At 38.6% G+C, this 18,336-nt stretch overlaps 1 protein-coding gene across 13 annotated transcripts in view; it reads right to left on the bottom strand.

Annotated features, from left to right (window-relative positions):
* Positions 1–494: 494 nt before the first annotated feature.
* The window catches only part of LOC132627114 (ABC transporter C family member 12-like), a 59,811-nt gene continuing 41,969 nt past the window's right edge, over positions 495–18,336 (bottom strand). For 6 of the 13 annotated variants that reach the window (XM_060342237.1, XM_060342238.1, XM_060342240.1 and 3 more), the window contains 9 exons: positions 17,432–17,811; positions 11,476–11,592; positions 10,548–10,728; positions 9,883–10,206; positions 4,150–4,903; positions 3,176–3,351; positions 2,050–2,295; positions 1,515–1,941; positions 495–825 (listed from right to left, as the gene is read on the bottom strand). In XM_060342237.1, the coding sequence (XP_060198220.1) occupies positions 728–825; positions 1,515–1,941; positions 2,050–2,295; positions 3,176–3,351; positions 4,150–4,903; positions 9,883–10,206; positions 10,548–10,728; positions 11,476–11,592; positions 17,432–17,811 (2,703 nt within the window). In that variant the 3' untranslated portion in view covers positions 495–727. Of the gene's footprint in view, positions 826–1,514; positions 1,942–2,049; positions 2,296–3,175; positions 3,352–3,393; positions 3,437–4,149; positions 4,904–9,882; positions 10,207–10,547; positions 10,729–11,475; positions 11,593–17,431; positions 17,812–18,336 lie in introns of those variants that run through there. The other 7 variants (XM_060342242.1, XM_060342243.1, XM_060342244.1 and 4 more) reach the window with 7 other exon arrangements.

Here is an 18,336-nt window from a genome sequence, read left to right on the forward strand (position 1 = left end):
ATATACTTTTGCACCCCGTGCCACAGATCAGGCGATGTACGCCCAACACATAGAAGGAGCTCACACAGCAGGCGCACCACGTAACACACCTCACGCGACCAGGCACACACTGGGCACGCCTGCCTCATGCAATGGAGCGCTTGCACCAAAGCATGGCCTCATTTTTCAAAAAAATTCCGAAGTGTTTCAAAAGTGCCGAAACTCGCCAGAGTCCCTTGAGTAACAACCAAAACAACCCCAAAAGGTCTGAAAACTCAACCTCAAACTTATTTAAAATCTCAAAATATGAAATGGGATGCAAATATTAAAAATGATGGGCCGAGCTGTGATAGAATAAGGGTTAGGCTAGTTCCATTCAATTGATTTTTAGTTTATCAATCATACTAAAAGAGAGCAAGTCACTGCTCAAGGTTTGACAAATGCTAATGAAATGATGATTTATAGAAAGTATAATTAAAGATTATTTTAAAGCAATTGTTCATCAAAGGTTGGCAGGTCAAAAAGAATATGAGAAAATTTATATGATAATGATGGTTATTAGTATCTCTTAACCTCTCTTTCTCAGAGAATGGTAGCGTACATAAATTATCTTCATCAAAATCCTTTCCTTTCCTTTCCCTGAGCCGAACTTCTAAATCCCAGTTTGATCTGGAAATAAAAGGCTGTATTCCAGTACATTAAAATACAATATGGAAATAGTGGAAAAAAAGAACTGAAAAAGATCTCGCTACATTTCATCAGGATTCTGATGTTCTGATCTCTCTTCCAAAGCATCTCCAAGGAGAGGAACTTTTTCTGGCGTCAACCTGCTCATCACAGCAAGACCTGAACCAAAATAGAAGCATGAACTTTGTCATACTGAAGTTTGATTTAGTTTTGGTCTTTTGAAAGGCATAATTAATGAGAAATAACACCAATGAGGAAAACCATTGTGATGAGATGCAACATCAAGATGACGTTACTGAAGAAAATTCAAAACATGTAATTTGAAATAAACATTTGCAGAATATTACAACACCAGTTGCACTCGTGTCAATTCTCCTCCAGGAAGCAAATATGCATCTCACTAGTCAATCTTGGAACGACATTGCTAAAATAAAGAGAAATTAGCCCTATTTCACGTTGATTTTTGCATTTCTGTTCAATTTTTTTTTTTTAATGGTAACAGATTTCTGTTCAAAATTTTACTTCTTGGAAAATAAAGAGTTTGAACAACATGACTAGCAGTAACTTCAATTGAAGGAATGACCTTGCATTTTCGTATCACTCCAATTGAGGGTGTGGCGTGCATGCCAGGAAGACTCGCAGTAACTACAACCTTGCATTTGCTTTACATGTTCCAAGTATCAAAATTCTTTTGGAAATAGAAAACCACATCTCAACTCACACATGATTTCTATATTATTGGCTTGAGGCTCATTTATGTTTTTGTGAAATGTGAGGAACCTACCTAGTTAGGAGTAATACGGTGAAAAGGGGGAATAAGAAGTGTAGAAGCAAAAGAAAAATTGTACCTTCAATAACACGAACTAAAGATGACCACCATCTTTCTCTAGGCACCTTAGAGCAACTTAGTTTCTCTTCAATAGCTTTATCATGTTTTCCCTCCAAAACATCCTTCAGTGTTACAACTGCCTGCTTTGTTGCATGCAAAATGTTGTTTCTATCTTGACATTCCATCACCTGAAAATCATCCAGTGAAGCTGAAATATTTGTAGCAAGAGCATGCTGCGCAGCAACATTCCACTGGGAAGATACCTCCCATCTCCTCTTCCTATTTATATGCATGAGTTCTTCTTCCATGAATGTTTGATCTCTCTCTCCATTAAGCACTAAGTTACGTAAATACTGGGCATTTGCGGCCCCTGTGCGCCGAACGATCCCAGAGAAAACACTTCTTTCCCTAAGCAGGAGGCTCTGTGGAGTATCATACTCAACAACCTAATATAAGCAAGTAGCAAATGTTTGAAAGAAGGAAAATAGAAAAAGTATAGTAGGAAATAAAGAAAAAAGAAAGAACAGTGAAAGAACAAGATTCACAAGCTATACCTTCCCAGCATCAAGCACTAGGATACGATTAGTGTCAATTATTGTATTTAGACGATGAGCAATAATGAGCATTGTACATGCTTTGAATTCTTCTCGTATGGTTCTCTGAATAAGTGAGTCAGTTCTAACATCAACAGATGCTGTGGCTTCATCAAGAACAAGGATCTTTGACCTTCGTAGTATTGCTCGAGCTAGGCTTAATAGTTGTCTCTGTCCAACACTGAAGTTCTCACCACCTTCTGAAACCTTGATATAGCCCAAAACAACATTATGACCAAAGCAACATTTTTTCAGTCACTCCTTGCATCTCAATATGTAATACCTTTTCCCCCCTGAAGCATCCCAAAATTTGACGCATTCCAAGTAAAATTCTAACAAATGCATTAAACAACTGAAGTACAATCTAGAACATGATGTTTTTCTACCAAACAAACTTGTCACAAACTTGTCTAGTTATCATAACATTTTCTTCCACCGCTACATATGTAATACGTAAATCAATCAATTTTTTATTCTTTTCAAATGCATAATCCAGTTTATGTTACTCTATGTAGCTACCTAATGTTGAATTATGGTATTTTAAGATAAACAAATTCTTCGGTGGTACGAAAAATGGAAAAAAATTATTAATCTTGAACATAAATCACTAATTACCATGACTTCTTGTAAATGGTCCAAGACGTTTTTATCATCCTAAATCACATTTCTGTCAAAACAGCCTTCTAAGAATAGAAATAGCATTGTTCACAATTCAAAGTTCTCACATAGGCTAAACTCCCTCATCATGACCCCACCCTAACTTCCTTTAACCTAATGTAATTAAAACAAAAAAAAAACAAAAAAAAACAAAAAGAGAAACAAGACACTGAGTTGTTCGCTAACTCACTAGAGCTAGTGGATTACGGCTTTTCAGACTCCGCCTTACAAGGACTTTGATCATGCAAGACATACCCCTCCGCCTTACAAGGACTTATTAGGTGCCGCAACTTGAATTTCATCTTGAAAGAATGAAATTTAGCTTTTCAGTGTAGTGGGCTAATTCTCAAAAGCGGAAATTTCTACACCTCCCGATACTTTTAACACTAATGACTTTAACTTGAAGCAGATTGAAAGGACAAGAGCTCACCTCAGCATCTAGACCAAAGGCATTCCTCCTTATGACATCCTTCAAGTGTGCCCGCTCTAATGCCTCCCACAAGTCAGCATCATTGTGTTCGCTAAAAGGATCAAGATTAAATCGTACAGTACCTAATGAAAATGAAAAGCTGAATAATGAGAAAACATGCATAAATCGTACAGTACCTAATGAAAATGAAAAGCTGAATAATGAGAAAACATGCATACCAGTAATGCATTTTAGGGCTAATCTGTAGTCCTGCAACAATAACTTCAGCAGATATTTGAGTATAAATAAGGGGTCACTTGGTCTGGGGCAAGATTTGGTATTATAATGGCAGATTATATCAAGGGTAAGAAAGATCAGGACCCATGTATGTCTATATTTTCGTGGTAGCTAAGGGAGTGGGAATGAAGGTAGAAGGAATTGAAAGAAGAGAAAATGAAAGGAAACTAGAAAATTCTGAGGCTTATCTAGTCCTGGATAACAATATCACCCGTACCCCCAGGATAGATTAAAGCCCAAAACCAGATAAAGGATCCTTATCTGTCCAATACCTTGTGCTACCAAATGCGGGATAAACCCAGATAAAAAATTTATATGGTTAGTTGGAGCCACTTCACCTCATATGTGATTGCGTGCCTCAAAGCTTGGTTTTCAGGGAGAAGATTGTAAAACACTAAGAGTTTCATTTCACAAGTTGTCATGGAAATATACATAAACCTTCCACATATGTACTAATTACCAGAGAATGTGAATTTGTATGAAGGGAAAGAACATGGGGTACAAACTCATTCATCAACACCAAGAATAAACTCTCACGTTTTTCTTATATTATAATTCCAAATCATTGAGTAGACAGATTCTAAATCAATGTATGCATGCATCAATTTAAGTTGCTTGTTAGATTTTTTTCAACTTGCCAGTCCTGGGCTGTGGAAGAGTGACATAGTACCAAAAATAACTGAAAGAGAATTATGTACCAGAGAAAAGAACTGGTGATTGTGGTATGATACTAAGAGCACTTCGAAGATCTGTCAGTCCAATACTAGCAACATCACAACCATCAATCAATATTCTCCCTCTTTCAAGTTCCACAATTCGAAATAAAGCGTTAAGCATGCTCGATTTTCCAGCACCAGTTCTTCCAACAATGCCAACTTTCTGACCTGAAGAAATTGTGAATGACAAACCATGCAAGACAGGAGGAAGTCCAGGTCTGTAACGTAGGACAACATCCTCAAACTTGATGAACCCTGATGACGGCCAGCCTGGAGGAGGCCGAACGCTAATAACATTTTGAGCCTCTGATGGCAAATCTATGTATGTACCAACACGCTCAACAGCATTTAAACTATTTTCGGCTCTGCTTGCTTGTCTCAGAGTGTTACTGAGTAAGGTAGTAATATTCAAAGAATAGCTTAGGAGCAGACCCATAGTAGCAGCAACCGCAACCTTGTCGTCTGCTCTCCCGTTCTGTATAACAGCAAATGTTGCAGTCAACCAGATCATTATGCCTCCTAGTGTCTCAAGCCTTATGGTCAGCCAGCGGTTTGTACTTGTGTTGGCAAGAGTGAATCTGATATTGTTGTCCATAGATTTCCCATTAATGGAAGCTAACTGGTCATGTGCTTTATATGCACGGATGGTTGATAAACCATTTATAGCTTCTCCAAACTGTGCATACACAGGGGACCTGGTAATGGAATCTAGACGTTTCACTTCGCGGGATGTATTCTGCGAAACATACATAGTACTATTGTATCATCTGATCCTCAGTGTAGAATATTGTAAAATCAAAAGTTGAAGAATTATCATGGATTGTGCATATGATTGGGTAATATGTCTGCTTAATCAAGCACAACAGCCAGAGGCACACAATCACTGATGAGGTGAAAGTATTCACACAGACAAGCCTCACCTTTCAGGATGTAGTCCTAAAAGCTAAAAAGAAAATACAAGGTACGGAAGTATCTCCTTCATCAAAAACAACAGCCAGGGAGGGCGCACAGTCACAGATGAGGTGAAGTATTAATATAGAGAAGCGAGACTTTTCACATGTAGTCCTGAAAGCCAAAAGGGGAAATACAAGGGTACAGAACTAATGCCAAGACTAATTTCTGTAAAAGAATCTGATCATCCAATCCAAAACCTTAAAGTAATGGATGGAGTATCCTAGCATCTTTATAAATCCCATTGGAAACCCTTACGTAGCTGATAAGGGATAGTGAAGCATGCCTTAATACCCTCCGGCACATGTAACCCGATTATGGGTTTTACACGTAAATTTGACTTTCTTTTATTTATTTATTTTGGCCTCTTTTTGGTCTGAAATAGAGAGAGATGAGGCTCAACAGGAGCGGAGTCTCTGATATTGCCTTTTCAGTGAGTATTGTCAGCAGTTTTTCTTGCTGTGAATTCCATTAAGATGCAATAGTTTGTATTCTTCGGTATATAAATCAGCTCAAAGAAAAATGTTACTTTATGAGAATCGAGGACATGAGAGAATTGTTGGGTATACAAATGATGATTGGATACATGGTCTCCTGATGATATACGTCAAACCTCTGAATGCTTTGTTCTAGTTGGAGTCAATTTGGTATCCTGGAAGAGCAAGAAGCAAAGTGTGATTGTTGGTATCCTGGAAGAGCAAGAAGCAAAGTGTGATTGTGAGATCCAGTGCCGAAGTTCAATGTCGCACCAGGGCAGTTGTGACTTGCGAACTCATATGGATCAAACAATTACTGAAAAATTGCAGTTTGGAGAAATCACTCAGATGGAACTGGTTTGTGATAATCAAGTTTTGTGCTGTATTTCTTCGAATCCAGTGTTTCATGAGGGGGTCAAGTACACAACAATTACTTGTCACTTTGTCCGAGGGAATATACTCTCAAGAGATAATGCTGAAAAATTTGTTAATTCATTGATCAACTTGCATATAGATTAACCAAATCTCTCACAGGTCCTCAAGTTGGTTACAAATGTAATAAGCTCGGCACATACGACGTGTATGCCGGCTTGAGGAGGACTGCTGCATAGGCTATTATTGTCTTGTACATATTAGTGTCCCATATTGGACAAGTGTGAAGTATTCATTGTAAAATGGGCATATGAATAGATAGGTGTGTTGGGCATTGAAGTCATGCATTCCCATAAACACTTCATCTTGTGTTTTATTTCTCACAAATTAAAACTTTTAGATGAGGTGGTACCTAATTTAGAATGGTATCAGCATGTGAGGGGTGTTTGTTTTTTTATAACCACGTGAGGGGGAGTGTTAAACATGTATTACATAAATAAAAGTGTGCGTCTGTAATCACTTAACCTTTTAGATGAGGTTGTCACATAATTTAACAAAATTATTTTGAAGGAGGGTGCATCAAAGTACTCAAATAGGATGCCATGTAGTTCAACCTAAGTTAAAGAACGCATAAGAAGTGTTGCTTCTCTAATTGCGCTCTTTGAGTAATTAGAAGTATAAATAGACCTTGGGACTAACTCAACCCCAACAGCTAGCTCATGAAGGGAGGATTGCCCAATACAATATAAAGAGACCATCCCACCCCTAAAGCATCAATGGGGGACTCCAACATTCCCCACCCCCCACCCCCAGGGGGCAGCATGGAAAATATAAGATGGTGGGCCAACATCAAGCAAACAATGAATTGGATGGGCTTGTGTAACGACCCGTCAGGTCGCTTTGAGTATTTGAAACCTTTTCCCCCAAATGACACTTCTTGTAGGTTCAACATGCATATTATGACTTACGGGGACGGTTGGAATGGGTCCCGAGGCAACATGATGCATACCGTAGAAGAAAACAAAAAAACTAAAGGCGTTGAGCGAAAAAAATAAGAGTTGACCAAAGTCAACATCGGGGTAAATAGATTTGGAATCGAAGTTTCAAAGTTCCCATAGGTCCGGATGGCAATGTATGACTTAGTTGGATAGCTTGGACAAGTCCCGAGGGGTGCAACAGTGATTCGGACGCTTGAGTTGCATTCTAATACAATTGAAAGTTAAGAGTTGACCACGGTCAAATAGTTGAGTTAACGAGTCCAGATTCATGATTTGAAAGTTCCAACAGGTTTGTATGATGATTTTGTGCTTTTCTGCAAGTTTTGGTTAGATTCCAATTAGTTTCGGACGTAGTTTTGACCATGAATGGAACCACATTAAGCAAATGAGCTCTAAATTGCGCTTTGATTGAACCATTAGATTCATGTCATGATTTAGGAATCAGAAATATAGCAACAAGAATCGTCGAATTCCGATGTCGTATGAGAAAGTTATGGTCATTTTAGCGCGAATGATTGTTGCTGGCTTCTGGTGCAAGATTTGTTCTTCGCGATCGCGAAGGGTATTCCGCGACAACAAAGAAGGAATTTGAGGGTTGACCCGTCCTAAGTTACTCGGACTCTTCAAAAATGTTGTGGCACTCGTGTCCGATCCTCTAAAAATACACTACTTTTGAAGGATCCGACACGCACCCGATGACATTTTAGGAGAGTCCAAGTAACTTAGGACCCGTCAACACAAGTTTTGTTCTTTGCGATCGCAGAAAGTCTTCTGCCATAGGATGAAGAAAATGCATGGGAGTGTTTTAAAAGGCAGATTCGGAGATTTTTGGTATTTTGATCATTGGGAGCTAGGGAGCTCAGATTTGGGCGATTTTTGCGGTGTTCTTCTCGATTTAACATGGGGGTAAGAATCTAATCTCCACTTTGGTATTTCCCCATGATTCATTCAGTTATTTACGTTTTTATCCATGAAATTGTTGGAGAAATTAGGGTTTTTGCTCTAGAGTTTAAGAGAATGCAAATTGATGATTTGAGACCCAAGTGGATGGAACTGGGTGAAATTTGAGATTTAAGACTTAGGTTATGGGTAATTCGATTTGGAAAGAAATTTTTGATTTTGACCTCGGGGATCTAGGTTGACTTTTTAGTCCGACTCTCTTGTATAGCAATATGGATATCATTGGAGTCGTTTAACCTTGTAGAGTACTATTTTGAATAGATTGGACTCGTTTGGTGATTTCGGCCACTGTAGAGCTTCGGAAAGACTTAATGCTTCGCTCAGATCGAGGTAAGTTAAGCTTTGACCTCAATTGGAGGAATGTTTTTGTAAATTAAATGATAACAAGGGTTTAAGGGTAAAAGAAGGGGTATGTATTCGTGACGTCATGAGCACTTATGCGGATACCAGTTCCATGTTTTGGGTATTTATCGAATTACGTGACTGTTTGATAAAAAGCATGTTGTGACTAAGTTGAAAGATGATTATCATGATTAATTGATTAAGTGTTCAGACATCACTCCAGCTAATTTGTACTTGTGAAAAATGAAAAGTCGTTGTAATGCATTTTCTTATAGTATATATGCCCCATGTGTGCATATGGTATTCATGCTTTTATATGATCATACATATCCGTTTTCTTTGATGATTTGTTAGGTTATGGCTTGGCGGGACGATTTCTATGATTAATTTGTATTTCATGCTCTTATATGATATCTCATGCGTATAACACACTGATGATTCATATGGTTATGTCCGAGGAAAAATGGTTCCGAGTGGAGTGAAGTAAATCCGAGGGGAAATGGTTTCGGGTTAGTACGTTGAGACCATCAGTACGTGGAGACCGTCCGTACTGAGATTGAGTATATGGACTTCGCGAGTCTCTCATGGATCACGACTCCCTATTAAAGGAGCGTGTGTATACCGATTGCATATGGTCATTGCATTTCATCTTTATCTGACTTTATGATGTGGTTTTAACTTCTCTTTGGATTCTTGGGAAGAATCGGATTTATCTACTTTACTTGGTTAAATACGAGATGTTCATCTGATTTATGAAGTTAATGCCCTCTTATTTGTTTATTATTTAAATATTGAGAATTATATCTATCTAAGCTAATGTTTTCAAGACCAAACATTAGCTTAGCGGGAGCTTAGTGCACCGGGCTGCCCTTTTTTTTTTTTTAAGCTAATGTTTTCAAGACCAAACATTGCCACTACTTCGTTGCGGACGGTCATGAGATTTGCGGAGTACACGTGTTTTCCGTACTCATACTACAGTTGCTACACTTTTATGTGCAGGTTTGTACTTGATGGGATGATTAGATTCTGCTATTTGGAATTTTCGGGGTGAGCTGCTAGCCGATCCGCAGCAGCGGACTCTGACTCTATTTCTTTATTTAACTGTCTTTCTATTTTCTAGACATGAGGTGTCAAAACTCTTGTATTATACTTTCAGTTAGGTGTCCTTGACTCATATTACCGGGTCTTTGGGGTATTTTGGTTGTATCTTCCGCACTTATGTAATTTCGAGACATCTTTTATAATTTATCACTAATTATGCTTACTTTATGCATGTTAATAATGTAAATGGATTAAAATAAGAAAATGGTTCGCCTACCGGGTTGGGCATAGGTGCCATCACGGCTTAAGGATTTTTGGGTCGTGACAACTTGACACCGGTAACATTATAAAAAAATGAACCTTGGGCCTAACTCAACCCCAAGAGCTAGCTCATGAGAGGAGGACTGCCCAAGACCATACAAAGAGACCATCTCAACCCTAAAACACCACACCAACGTGGGACTCAACAAAAATAAAATTAAAATGGAGTTCAAGGAAAGCAGAGAAAACCATATGCCGAGGGATAGACAAAATAAAGGGAAACTAAACATATGGAGTTTAGCAGTTTAGCGAACCTGATAATATATATAGGCGGTATAAAATAGGATCAGAAGTGGCATTATAGCCCACATAGATATAGTGCTGATGACTCCAATGAGAACAAAAGTCGAGAACAGCTGCCAAACTTGGCTGAGACACGTATTACCAATATTTGCAACATTGCGATCAATATCACCAAGATCCTTTGCAAATCGGTTGATTACGCGTCCAGATGGATTAGTGTGGAAGAATACCATTGGTGCTCGAAGTATAGAATGCAGCATGGAATCATGAAGCCTTTTAGCTGCATTTAGGCTTGAGATAATCAACCAGAAGGAATTTGCCAGTGTTACAATTACCTGTAGAAAGTGAATCCAGAATGAGCCTCATTTCATTTATGTTCATGGACTTGAGAGTTACAACACTCCTCTGAATAAACATAATCAAAGTTAGCAAATTTTCTGTTATTTTCAGCTGTTGTCTTCTTTTTAACTGATACAGTTGAAATATATTATTGGGCTTCAAGCTTAAAGGAAATAAATTCTGTAGCAGGAAAGTTTCTCCTTTAGATAAGGCTAGGTCCCATCTTTAGATGTAAGGAAGATGGGGAAAATAAAAGTATATGTGGCACAGCAACTTGAATAATTAAGGATGATCACCACTGATTGCAATCAATAAAGGTGGAAAAGTGCAATCAAACCTGACTGAACGACAAAATAGCATACACCAAAATATAGAATCCAGCTCCATTGCTCTTTGAGGAACTTGCTTTTGTCCAGACACTTAGCCAGGTGCTGCTCAGAACTCGAAGGATTTCAGTCAATGTGTAGCAGACAAGCAGTATCAGGACAACCCACAAGCCTCCCAAAGCATCTTTGTACCTGAAAAGGAAATTTGAAGAAAACTACATTTAAAACCGTAAGCCAAGGGTTTCTATTAAACTTGGTTAAATAAGAATCTTTTCTTGAGCCTATGATGATGAATGAAACGTTGAAGAGTTTCTCTGTAACTTTTATATCATCTAAACTGTAATGTAAACTTTCCAAGGGTGACATGGTGAAAGCTCCCTTAAATCCATTATAAACATAGTCATATTCACCTAATGGTATTTGTTAGATATTTAGGTTAGATATTGGTTATTATTTGGAAAAAAATGAATGATGATATTTGAAGAAAAAGAAAAGGGACTTGAATAATTCTGTAAATCAGATTGTGCTTGATTCTATTTATCCATTAGCCAATGCTAATTAATTACCAGATTCTATCGAGAGGCTTTTTCTACTCCAAATCAGGAAACTGAATCTGCCAAATTTATTCCCTGATTTGGAGATGAGTTCTTCTACCAAATAAGAAAATCAAATCAATTTGAGTCATTCCTTGGCCAGATTAATTTCCTGATTTGAATGAGAGATTGGTCTCCACCAAGTAAGGAAATCAAATCAGCAAGTTAGACTTTAGTTTTCTGTTTTCCAGCTAGATGTAGTGTTGTAACTAGTTCGTAGTAACAACTAACAAGACACATTACAGAGATTCTTCTTATTGTTTCTCTGTTTTTCGTAATGGTAGAGCAATCTTCGGACCCTAGCAGCCACATTTGATCATCAACAAGGCGGAAATGAGAGGCATACTTCTCCTCCTCCAGTATCACCTCTGGTAGAAAAGCCATTGTTCCAGGTAGCAACGGAGGAGCAGACAACAATCTTCTTCTGAAGATTTTTAGCAAGAAGAAAGGGCTTCTTGTATTTCTGAATGAATATACAATCCATAAGAATGGGTACTTATACATAAGTTCTAAGACTAAATAAGGAAAGACAATATTACGCAATCAATTCCTAATCATTTACATTAATACAATATATTCATAAAATTAAGCTATCAATCTTAATCATCAATATCAAATCAACATCTCAATCTTAATCATTAATACCAAATCAACACTCCCCCTCAAGTTGGTGCAAAGATGTCGTACATGCCCAACTTGCAAACCAGTGTATGAAAAGTCCGTTTGTTGAGGCCTTTAGTAAACACATCAGCTAGTTGTTTTTCTGATGACACGTGGAATAAACTCAAGACACCACCCGTGACTTTTTCTTTGATGAAGTGTCGATCAATTTCAACGTGCTTTGTTTGGTCATGCTGGATTGGATTTCGAGCTATACTGATTGCAGCTTTGTTGTCACAATACAAGGAAAGTTTCCTTTTTTCAGACAATCTCAATTCTTCTAGTAACTTTTGTAACCACAAAAGTTCGCAAACACCCTGGGCCATAGCTCTATATTCTGCCTCCGCACTTGATCTAGCAACTACACTTTGCTTCTTGCTTCTCCAAGTGACCAAGTTTCCTCCTACGAGTGTACGGTAACCGGATGTAGACCTTCTGTCATCTAAAGATCCAGCCCAATCTGCATCGGTAAAGGCTTCTATTTGGAGGTGACCATGTCTGGAGTAAAGTAGACCTTTTCCTGGAGCAGACTTCAGATACCGTAAAATGTGAAAGACAGCTTGCATATGAGGATCTCGAGGATCGTGCATAAACTGACTCACTAGGTTGACTGAATAGGCTATGTCTGGTCTAGTGTGAGAGAGATAAATGAGTTTTCCAACCAGCCTCTGATATCTCTCTTTATCAACTGACTTTCCAACTCCGCTTTGTAGTTTGTGATTGCTTTCAATGGGTGATTCTGCTGGTTTGCAACCTGTCATACCTGTTTCTTTCAAGAGATCCAGAATATACTTTCTTTGAGAAATAAAGATTCCTCTTTTTGATCTAGCAACTTCAATTCCCAAGAAGTACTGCAATTTTCCTAGATCCTTGATCTCAAATTCCTGTGCCAACAACTTCTTCAATCGGGTCATCTCCTCTTTGTCATCTCCTGTCATTACTATGTCATCAACATAAACTATGAGAAGAGTGAGTTTACCCTTTAAATGCCTTATAAAGAGGGTATGATCCGCATTGCTTTGTTGGTAACCAAAGGAGATCATTGCTTTATAGAATCTGTCAAACCAAGCTCTAGGAGATTGCTTCAATCCGTACGAGGCTTTCTTCAGTCTGCATACCTTTCCTTGACTTTGTTCAGTACCAAAACCAGGAGGAATCTCCATGTACACCTCTTCTTCTAAGTCTCCATGAAGAAATGCATTCTTCATATCAAACTATTGCAAGTCCCAGTCAAGATTAGCTGCACAAGATAGAAGAATTCTAATAGTATTCATTTTTGCAACAGGAGCAAATGTCTCTCAATAATCCACTCCATAAGTCTGAGTGAATCCTTTAGCCACCAATCTTGCTTTGAACCTTTCAATGGAACCATCAGCTTTATGTTTTACAGTGAAGACCCATTTGCAACCAACCAACTTCTTGTCTGGTGGTGATGCGACAAGTTCGCAAGAGTCATTCTTTGATAAGGCCTTTATTTCTTCCATCATAGCTTGCTTCCACTTAGAATCTGCAAAAGCTTACCTCCAATTCTGGGAATAGACACAGAAGAAATAGACAAGGCAAAGGCTCTATAGGAGGGCGATAAAGAATTATAGGAAACAAAGTTAGATAAAGGGTGTTTAGTGCAAGATCTGACTCCTTTCCTATGAGCAATAGGCAAATCTAACTCATTAGGAAGTATAGATAACTCACCAGAAGAAGAAGGTTCGGCTTCGGCAGGTTGCATGATGGCTTCTTCTGCTCTATTTCTCCTTGAGTAAGTTATCAAATCAGGCCTATCCAAACGCCCAACAGTCTCCCCCTGAATTCTTTCTCCAATTTCACTTTCTCTTATGGCAGTAGTTTCAATAGTCTCCCCCTGAATTCTTTCTCCAATTTCACTTTCCCTTGTGGCAGTAGTTTCAACAATAGAACTAGGAAAAACCATCTCTTCTTCCTTATAATTCTCCCCTTGAAGAGGTGATGGTGTAATATTGAAATAGGGCTCAGATTCCCGAAAGGTAACATCCATACTGACAAAGAATCTCCTAAAAGGAGGGTGATAACATTTGTACCCTTTCTGTGTTGGAGAATACCCAATAAAAACACATTTAAGAGCTCTAGGTTCAAGTTTCCCAGAGTTCCTAGCGTGAACAAAGCAAACACACCCAAATATCTTTGGAGGAACAGTATAATCATTTTTACCCTTTAAAGCTTCTAAAGGACTTCTAAAATTAAGAGTTTTAAGTGGCATTCTATTGATGAGGTAGGCAGCTACTAGAATGGCATCCCCCCAGTAAGGCTTCGGCAGATTCATGGTAAACAAAAAGGATCGTGCTACTTCTAACAAATGCCTATTTTTTCTTTCAGCAACCCCATTTTGTGCACTAGTATAAGAACAACTAGTTTGATGGATTATCCCAAAAGACTCCAAGTAAGCTCCAAAAGTTTTATCCATGTATTCTGTGCCATTGTCTGTTCGAAATATCTTTATCTTAGCCTCAAACTAAGTATAAATCATTTTATGAAATGACTTAAAACAGGAGAAAACTTCACTTTTGGCTTTTAACAGATATACCCATGTCATTCTAGTGCAACAATTGATAAAAGTAACAAACCATCGACTACCAGACAAAAAAAGTGTTTGAGTAGGACCCCAAACATCAGAATGAATAGTCAAAAAGGGAATTGTGCTTTTATTGTCACTCAGAGGATAAGAGTTTTTAGTGTGCTTGGCATATTCACATGCATCACAAGACAAAGATTCAAACTCAATTCTAGAAAATAAACCAGGGTATAACTTTTTTAAAGCAAAAAAAGATAGGTGTCCCAACCGTCTATGCCACTGTATTATTTCTCGGTTGACATCCTTATTTCCTACAAAAAAAGCCTGACCAGAGTCTCGAGTTCTATTGATCAAATATAAGCCATCATGCAATCTACCACTGCCAATCTTCTTCCCTGTATGAAGGTCTTCAAAAACACAATAATCAGGAAAGAATCTGACACTACAGTTTAGTTCTTTGGTGATAGCGCTAACAGATAATAGGTTAATAGGAAAATCAGGCACATGAAGAATGGATGATAAGGTAATATCAGGAGTACAACAGATTGAACCTGTTCCAGAGACAGGGGTTAGGGAGCCATTGGCTATTCTGACATAATCCCCTTTGGGACTAGGAGAGTAATTTTGAAGGCCTTTAGAAGAGCCTGTCATGTGTCTATTCGCACCAAAATCAATAATCCAACAATTAAGCTGAGCATTAAAAGCAATACCTGACTGCACATAATTGGGGCTAGCAACATTAGAAGAGTCAAGTTTGTTCAGAAGACGGCGAAGATGTTAAACTTCATCTTGAGACAAAATCTCTCCAGAAGTAGTGTCACCTATATTATCTGGATGGGAAGGGTTAGAATAGGCCTACGACCCGAGAACTGGAAAAAAAATTCCAGAAAAACATCGCCGGAAAGTTGGCTGCCACGTCGGAATCCTAATTCCAGCGATCGGAAAAAATCAAAACTGATAGGGATAGGCTCAGAATGTTCCAGCGACCCCAACAGAGAAAAATAATCCAGAAACGAACTGAACGGTAGGAGTTTTTTGTGCGGACAGCCACAAAGAGAGAGAAAAACTCGACCTCTTTGATAAAACACGGAACCCTAGTGCTGCGAGGGAGAAAACTCACCTCAAAAAGGCAGCAATGGCTCTGATACCATGAAGATTTTTAGCAAGAAGAAAGGGCTTCTTGTATTTCTGAATGAATATACAATCCATAAGAATGGGTACTTATAAATGAGTTCTAAGACTAAATAAGGAAAGACAATATTACACAATCAATTCCTAATCATTTACATTAATACAATATATTCATAAAATTAAGCTATCAATCTTAATCATCAATATCAAATCAACATCTCAATCTTAATCATTAATACCAAAGCAACATCTTTCCGTTATAGGTCATCATAAATTGAATGGACAACAACTACCTTCAATGGTCTCAATCGAAATGATGTTTATATGTGAGAAGGGAAAGGAAAAATTCATCATGAAAGCAACAGTTCATCCTCACAAAAATAACCCAAGGTTTAAGTATGAAAGTCCTTGAGCAATATGGTCGTGTCATGGTTGATTAATTTCATGACCAATAAACTGGATCGCAAGTTGAATTCTTTCACGGTGATTTGATCTGGTATTGTCTCCACAAGCATCGTAAGTTAGTTCCTAGATTCTCCTTGTGACACTCTTCGGGATGATATGGTTTGGTATATAAAATTTACTCGAGGAAAAGAATTACTTTACGAGGACCAGGGACATGAGAAGATTTTAGGGTACACAAGAAAATTAGGCAAGATCCCCCCCCCCCCCCCCCCCCGGCAAACGATCTACTTCTGAATATTGCATTCTGGTTGAAGGCAATTTAGTATCTTAAAAGAGTATAAATGTAATGGCTAAAGCTCAACTATCAAGATATTGTCCGCTTTAGCCCAACCTTTGGGGCCTCATGGTTTTGTCTAGTTGAATCATGAACTCAACGGCCCCGAACATTCCCCTCCCATTTAGCACCCGAACTGCTACGGTATTTTCTACTTTTGTCAACATTCATGCCTCGGTGGGTCTAACCAAGAAGACACCGCAACAAATATTGTTGAACATGCCTTTTATGAATCCTAACATTCAAAACATGAGATTTTCCTAAGGTAAGCTTAGAAGAGCAACCCACGGACCACTGACCGTTGAACTCTAAAGTGGAGCAAAACTTACCTGAGGAAAATCTTACATCTGAATGGGAGGAGAATGCTAGGGGCCATATAAGGTGGTCTAGCAATTCAATTGTCAAGACACTTTCTGAGTTAGAGACCATGAAGACAAAACCGTGAGGAGGCCACAAATGTTGGCTGAAGTAGACAATATTTTAATTGTTGAGCCTGGGTCAAGACTGAGTGATGTCAGAGCAAATACCTCTCCTAGTATGGTGGTGGGGAAAATTATCACCGAGGACACTAAGTCTTTAAGATGGGGTGAGTATAACAGCCCACAAATTGCTAGTGGTTGAACTCGAAAGAGAGTTCCCTATGAAGCTTACCTTAGACAAATACCACATCGGAATAGGAGAAGAAAGTTCGGGGCTATAAAAGGTGAGGTCAAAAAATCATTTGTTAGGATGCCTTTCGGACTAACGAAGAAGGGGAGAATACTGTGAGGCCTTGAAGGTTGCGTTAGAGTGGACAATACCTTGACAGTTGAGCCTAGCCGTTACAAGTGGTATCAGAGCCGATACATCCCCTAATATGGTGGTGCGGTAAACCTCAACGATGACATTGAGTCCCTAAAGGGGGCAAAAACCACTAGAAATAAAATGCAATATTCTTATCCTAGATGCTATAAGCAATTGCACCGCTAGAAAAAAAACATTTTCTCCCCACCAGTGTCTAGAACTCTAGATACCACGGAAGACTCGAGAGAACAACCTGGGAATGTGTGAGAAAAGTTTGTGACTAGAAATTTTCTATTGATATAAATAAGTGTCGTAACTCGTGCTTGTTAATTTCTGCAAAAGAAAATAGGATTCTAAACTTGCTGAATGACCAGTATTCTCATGTAGGAGTGGCTTGAAAATTGAAGGATAAATGTCTCGAGGCATATACTTTTAACTTATTACCTCATCAAAACATTCCAGTTGACAATACCAGTTTCCCGCTCTTCCTGCCTGATAAGAACAGATTTACCAGCTCTCCTTTTGGTTACAGAGGTCACATCTTTTTGGAGCTCATGCCTTGTGGTCGAAGACTGTGAACTCTCATTGTCAATGTTTGGGTCGTATTCAGTTTCAACACCATAGCTTTCCATTTTCCCACCATTTTCCATTAGCTTCCGAAAAAGTGTGCCGTTTTCCAGAAGCTCCTCAAAGGTCCCATTCTCTATCACCATTCCTTCAGAGACCAAAATGATCCGATCCACATGAGGCAGAAAATGCAGCTGATTTGTCACAAGCACCCTAGTCTTTCCTTGCAATTGCTCCTTTATACAGTTCTTAAAAACCTGAAAAACCCCATTTACTGCCGGTTAAATCCAAATTGCATCTAGTGTATGCTTTCAAACTGCAAAGAGAAGGATGGAACAATTGCAATCAGTGAATTCCTTTAAGCAATCAATTACTACATATTAGTCCTGTACATATATACAAGAGGTTATTAAATTCGGAAAAATCCACAGGTGGTGGAAATGAGGATTGGATATTGACAGCAAGGTCTCTTGGGTAATGTTGTGCCATAAGTAGAGGGTGTAGTCTGGTGGGTAACAAAGAGGTACTAGGTAGTAGATAGAATAATGCAGTTCTACCAGCACCGATGATGCAGGCACATAATTGTACGTAGTAAGTAGCCTATCTTGGTAATGTCAATCACACTGTGCTAGGGCAGTGCTCCCCAGGTAACTTTAGCTATATCTGCAGTTCTTAGGATACAAGTGATAAACATCCTTCAGTTGCACGCCCTGTCTACGCAATTTATTTTCTTTCCAATACCTTTACAAAGTGTGAGATGTTCAGTCACGTCTAACAACCCA

The sequence above is a fragment of the Lycium barbarum genome, chromosome 2 (assembly GCF_019175385.1).
Source record: "Lycium barbarum isolate Lr01 chromosome 2, ASM1917538v2, whole genome shotgun sequence".
Taxonomy (NCBI): Eukaryota; Viridiplantae; Streptophyta; class Magnoliopsida; order Solanales; family Solanaceae; genus Lycium; species Lycium barbarum.